Raw genomic sequence first — 6,000 nt, forward strand, 5'->3', positions numbered from 1 at the left:
CTTGTAGGGTAGGCAAGGCGGGTTGTATGATGTGTGTGAGTTCCGGCACTTTTTTTTTTTAAAGAAAAAAAGCACTGGCTAGCAGTCATACTAATGTTTTCATTGAGAATGGTAAATTGGGTAGTTGCATAGCTCTATGCATGGAATAGCCTAAATAAATAAGACAGAAGCCAAATAATTTAACAATTGTTTTACAGTTATCTTGCTGAAATGTTTTAATCACATTGCAGCACTTTCTCTATAAGGTTAGAAATGAAGAAAGCATAAAAAAAACTGTAGCAACTTTGCTCAAATTTGATAATCTCCAGATCCATTGATCAAAGTGGGAATTCTAGTCCAACTTATTCTGTGGAATGCCAATTTAGAAAGAAGTGGGTTGTGTTAAAAATGTAAAGTGGCAAGTTGCTGCAGCCTTCCCTTTCTTTGTTAAAGTAATCATGAGGAGTTTAAGCAGAGTACGTGGGTGAAAACAAAGAGGAACCGAGATTGTCAACCATTTTAATTTCCAGTGCAAAATAAAAAGAGAGGAATGCATTGTAGGCGTAATTTATTTTTCTTTGAGCATTGTAGTGACCACTGGAGTAACATGGAAGTATCAGAATTTGCCAGTTAAGATGAATGATGTTAAATATCAATGGTGAAATAATTCAATATGATACAATTTTTTTTTCAAATACCTGTCAGAGTCACCAGCTATGCTTGTTAGAACACCAACCTCAAAGTGTTCCCACATTTTACACTAGAAGCCAATGTGATATTATTTAGGAAGCTATTTGAAGGAGGCAAGTTTCAGTTCACAATGTATCTCTGCACTTTTTCCTCCCAGACGAGCCCATCTCCGCCTGTGTCTAGAACGCTTAAAAGTTCTGATACCATTAGGACCTGACTGCACCAGACACACAACCCTTGGATTGCTTAACAAAGCCAAAGCACACATTAAGGTAAGAGGAGCATCAGTTTCCATTTATAATAATATTTCAGTTACCCCACTAGCCATAATTGCAGGTAAGATTATCATCTTCCTCAGAGAGTTCACATCGTGACGTTGGTATAATACCTTTAAAAGCATGTCCCAGCATTTTTGTGGCACTATTTTTCTCAGTAAATTTGCAGAATTTGTTTGCTCCCTAAGGACGTCTGGTATAGAAATTATAGAAATCTGAAGTCTGGTGTAGAAATCATTGACCTAACGTTCAGCATATAATTGCTTAAATACCATCTTTTAAAAACGTCACAAATCATTTAAAACTCCTGAATACCACAGTTCTACAAAATACAATTAAGAAATGTTAAGAGAAATTTATATTGTATCATTGGTACTATCAATTGTCATTGGGCTTCATCTAACAAAGTGTTTTCTGTGAAGTTCAATATTGCTTGTTGAGATAGTATAGATAGACTCTTGGGTGTACCTGTGTTTGAATACCCAAATAGTATGGCACATCTATCAAGATAATTTCCAAGTTAAATGAAGTTTTATTTCTCTGTTTCCATCCTAAACTGTATTCAGGCATCTGACAAATACATACTAGGATATGAAGTGTTATGTTTATCATTGATGTTATTCATGACTTTATAATCATAGATTATTTTTTATATTTTTAAATACAAAAGATATGATGGCAATAGCATTATTCAGAAACTATTAATCCCAGATATGTTATATATACCAGTACCATTGTGAAACAATAATAAAAGCAAAATGCTAAGTATGTGGCTGAAATCATATAAAACATACTATGCAAGAGTTATATCGTGCCTTAAACGATTTCCTGAAAATATTATTGACTACCAACCATGTTTAACCATCTTTCTTCAACCTACTAATGTTACTGTCCACAGTCTAATTAGAGGGCATGAACTTAGGAAAGGCCATGCTGAAGAAAGAGTGTTCCAGATTTTAGGTTATACTTACTAGTGAAGCATCAAGTGAGATAATCTAAACCACATGGAGCAGCAACCAGAGTCAGTTATTGAGAACAGACCATTTTCTGCACAGCTCTATGTGCCACTGAGCAGACCACATACATCAGGAAGAAAATATTAATGACCTAGAGCAATCAGCAAGTGTTAATTATTCAAATCTACATGTTCTCTTTGCATTCTATTTACAATATATGGGAACTGCATTTGGAAAATAAATACAGGACTTAATAACAAAAAAAAAAGAAATTTATTTAAAAAGAGCACTGCAGGTGCCCTGGTTACAGTCTTTCTGACCCTTCCCTGATGTGTGGTGTTGTTTTTTTTTAAGAGTAGTGCCAGGCTCACAGGGATCAGGATGTGCTTAAACACTGGAACAGCTCAAGCTTAGCAGGGAGGGAAACCCTGCTTACTTAAATGAATGGCATTAGCCTGAGATGACTTGGAGTTATGCAACTTGCTGGCCATCAAGAAACCCTGTGTATTGGCCTGGTAAGATTTCCCAGCTGTGATGAAAGGAGTCTGCAGTAGATTACATAAATGACTGGTCAAATGAGGAACTGCTTCAAAGAAATAGCTGATAAATTAAGTAGTGAAGGTATATACGCTTCTTTACTTGTGATGCTTTTTCCTATTAAATTATCTGAATGGAGACTGGGCAGTGATGGAAAGAACTACCCATGCTCTACCTGATCCTCTTCTTTTCATTACTGTAAGATTGGACTGAGAAGCAAACTGATTATTTTTGTAGGGTTGACACTACTTTTCCTTACTTGCAAGGATGTCATTTAAGGGCACATATCTGACACATAATTACACAGCAGCACATATGTGATATATCATTCATACTCTTCATCGCTGATCCTCCACCTTTGCCAAAAACATATTTCCAATTTTCTCTGAAGTCATAAACACCACCAAATTACCTTCTGACAAAGCTCTCAAAATAAGATCTGAAGAGAATATTAGTAAATAAAATGGGGAAAGTGCAGGGGAAATCCAGACAATGAAAAACAATCTTTTATCATGGCAGAAACTTGAAGAAGCCGACAGGAGAAGCCAGCATCAGCTTGAGAATCTGGAAAGAGAGCAAAGGTTCCTAAAGCGACGATTGGAGCAGTTGCAAAGCCCTCAGGACATCGAGCGAATACGAATGGACAGCACTGGATCAACCATGTCCTCAGATCGCTCTGATTCAGAGCGAGGTCAGTATTTGATCCCTCCATATGTTGGTTAAAGACACAAAATGTTCACTTCTCTTTGCTCCGTACAATTTCTTTGCCTCAACCGATGGGTAATCATAATTTAATTCAGATTGCAAGATGAATGAGGCACGACTTGAGTGAGTCTTGTTTGGAAGCCAATGTCATTTAGGAGTCCTTAATATCCCTATTAAATTTAGCAGATCTTAAAAATTGTTTAATTTTGGTCTCTATCTAAAATATATTTGATGTTTTTTGCCCATTTGGGTTGAATTCATGCAAGTATCAGCAACTTCCAGGTCTACAAGATACCTACTTAAAATAATTTAGTCTTATGTACAGTACTTCATAAGTACAAAGACTCTTTCTGTTATCTGTTTAAAAATGTATATGGTAAATCTGCAACTATCTGACCAAGTAGTTACACTCTGGAACATTATTACTTGGTTAATTGTCATTTGTACTCATTCCCTCTGTTTAATCCTCCAAATTTGCAAAGATATAAATTCAACTTTCTTGAGAGTTAAAAACAGCACTAATGATATTCTAGCAGAGCTTTCAAATTAATATGTAGTAGAAACATATTTGGATACTGTTTATTTTCTCGTGATACTATCATGATTTTTTGACAGGAAAGGCATCAATGCTAAGACAAGATTATTTGCACATCATCCAGAAACAGCTTTCACTAGAATGATGAGACTGATATAAATACAATTATCTTTAGCTCTACTTAGGCATTCGAATGAAAAAGTGCTAATGATAAACATTGCATCCATCAGAAGTTATTCAAATCAATGGCATATCCTCAAGATGTTCATGCAAATAGGCAAATGTCTATAGGAAAAAAACCTTTATATGTGGCTACTGAATTCTGCACTGGCTAAAAAAATGGTAGTACAGGACTCTGGTCTACATGAAACAAACTAGTCATAATTCTATAGGCAAAGATTTTCCCCTACTATGAATATGCCGAGAGGATTAACTTTAGGGTGAAGAGAACTTATTTTGAAGTTTTACATGTGTAGAGGGTTTTTCCTTTCTTTTTCTGAATAGGGCTAGAGACTTCTCTTAGCTTAACAATTATACATTGGGATTCTTGCTTTATGAAATTAAGATAATAAAGTACCTTGTTCTAATTACTTTGAGCAGCTGATAAACTGATACTTGGGCCTTTAGCCATTCTTCTCTCTTGGCCTAAAATACATAGATCCAGAATATTTTTGAGAGACCGAGACAACACTGCAACAACAGAGGCTAAAGCTTTACTAGAATAGAAAACTCAGTTAATCAAGAGAATTTAGGCAACACTACCCTTCTTGTTTCACAAACAATCCCAATGATCCATGCTACCCTTCTATGATCTTCTGTTATTTTGCATTACTTCTTCAAATTCTTAATGTGAAACTTTAAAACTTCAAATATGCAAAGAAGTTTTATTCTATGAACAGCACATCTATCTTGGTGTACAATACTGCTCCTTAATGTAGACTGAGAAATCTGTTTGGGGTGAGTGGATAAGAGAAAAGTCTATTCATGTATAGAATATTGAATTAGTACCTATCAGTTTAATCCAAGGCACTGTAACCAGATATAAATATTAAATTAGCAATCAAACGATAGTTGGCTAGTAATACAAATTTGTAAAAAATGAGTGCTGTCCAATTTCTTGTAATTCTTTCAAAATTCTTATCAATATCACAGAGCACTTTTCTCTCTTTTGCTCATCGTTTTTGCAAAGATCTCATCATACAACTTTACAATAACTCCTGAGGATGTGGCTGGAATGAACCTAGATTCTTCAGGCAGGGATGGTCTTAAATAAACTTACTTTGATACTAACTTGAGATTCTTTTTTTCCCCCCAGAAGAAATTGAAGTGGATGTGGAAAGCACAGAGTTCTCCCATGGAGACGTGGATGATATCAGCACAACCAGTACAAGTGACATTGATGATCACAGCAGCTTGCAGAGCATTGGGAGCGATGAGGGTTACTCCAGCGCTAGTGTCAAGCTCTCCTTCACTTCCTAGAGCCTGGTGCTAGAGCAGAGCAACTGGTTTCTTTGGGGCAACTGAGTTTCATATGGCAGAGCTCTTAAGATACAGTATTTTTCTTACCCAACCCACCCTTCAACAGCTAAGCTTGGACAGACACAACTTTAGAATAGCTCCATGGGTCCATGGAAGAGTGGGAACCTAGCAGGGGAACCAATTAATCTTTATTTGACCATAATCCAAAATTTTTGACAGTGCTAAACTTCAGTTAATTTCAAATCCAGGACACCATTCCAGTTACATATAGCTGGATTGAGATTTTCCCATCAGCAATGGATACCTATATTGAAAGATGGATTGGATGGGAAACTTGGCTGTTCAGGTGCTTGCATTTTAATTTGTCACACTTGTGGTTTTTTTCCTTCCCATGTTCAAAATTAACAAACTTGTTATAAGACCCTTGTGGTGCTAATAATAAATAATATAAAGTATGTCCAATATCTATGATAATCTAACATATCTGGGATGGCTGTATGTTGGTCCCAAATGATGGGATAAAGTAGCCACGGTGATATAGTTCATTGGATGAACCATTTCCAATGCATTTGCACAATACTTTGAAGTTATTTTTTTAAGCTCCTTTTTAAAATTCTTTAAATTCCATCAATGAATTTAATTTTTTATTTTTTTTCTTTAATATAACTAAGCAGTTAAATAGATTTCCTGTAGCCTCACCAGCAAAAGTTAGTCCAGTCAAGCATCTTTTATTAACTGGATATCTCCAGCCATCTTTGATCATTATTATCTGAGAAATGTAATAATAGCAAGATGCTCTGCTTATACCTTATGAGAGGTGCTGCAAATCTGAAAGCACTTCCCA

At 35.7% G+C, this 6,000-nt stretch overlaps 1 protein-coding gene across 3 annotated transcripts in view; it reads left to right on the forward strand.

The window, feature by feature from the left end:
* Positions 1-5,601, forward strand: part of MXI1 (MAX interactor 1, dimerization protein) — a 59,865-nt gene extending 54,264 nt beyond the window's left edge. For 2 of the 3 annotated variants that reach the window (XM_015818835.1, XM_015818831.1), the window contains exons 4-6: positions 827-941; positions 2,957-3,128; positions 4,993-5,601. In XM_015818835.1, coding sequence (XP_015674321.1) covers positions 827-941; positions 2,957-3,128; positions 4,993-5,156 — 451 coding nt within the window. In that variant the 3' untranslated portion in view covers positions 5,157-5,601. The remainder of the gene's footprint in view (positions 1-826; positions 942-2,956; positions 3,129-4,992) is intronic. The other variant, XM_015818832.1, reaches the window with a different exon arrangement.
* Positions 5,602-6,000: the final 399 nt, after the last annotated feature.

The sequence above is a fragment of the Protobothrops mucrosquamatus genome, unplaced genomic scaffold (genome assembly GCF_001527695.2).
Source record: "Protobothrops mucrosquamatus isolate PMUCROS unplaced genomic scaffold, P.Mucros_1.0 scaffold803, whole genome shotgun sequence".
In the NCBI taxonomy this organism is placed as follows: Eukaryota; Metazoa; Chordata; class Lepidosauria; order Squamata; family Viperidae; genus Protobothrops; species Protobothrops mucrosquamatus.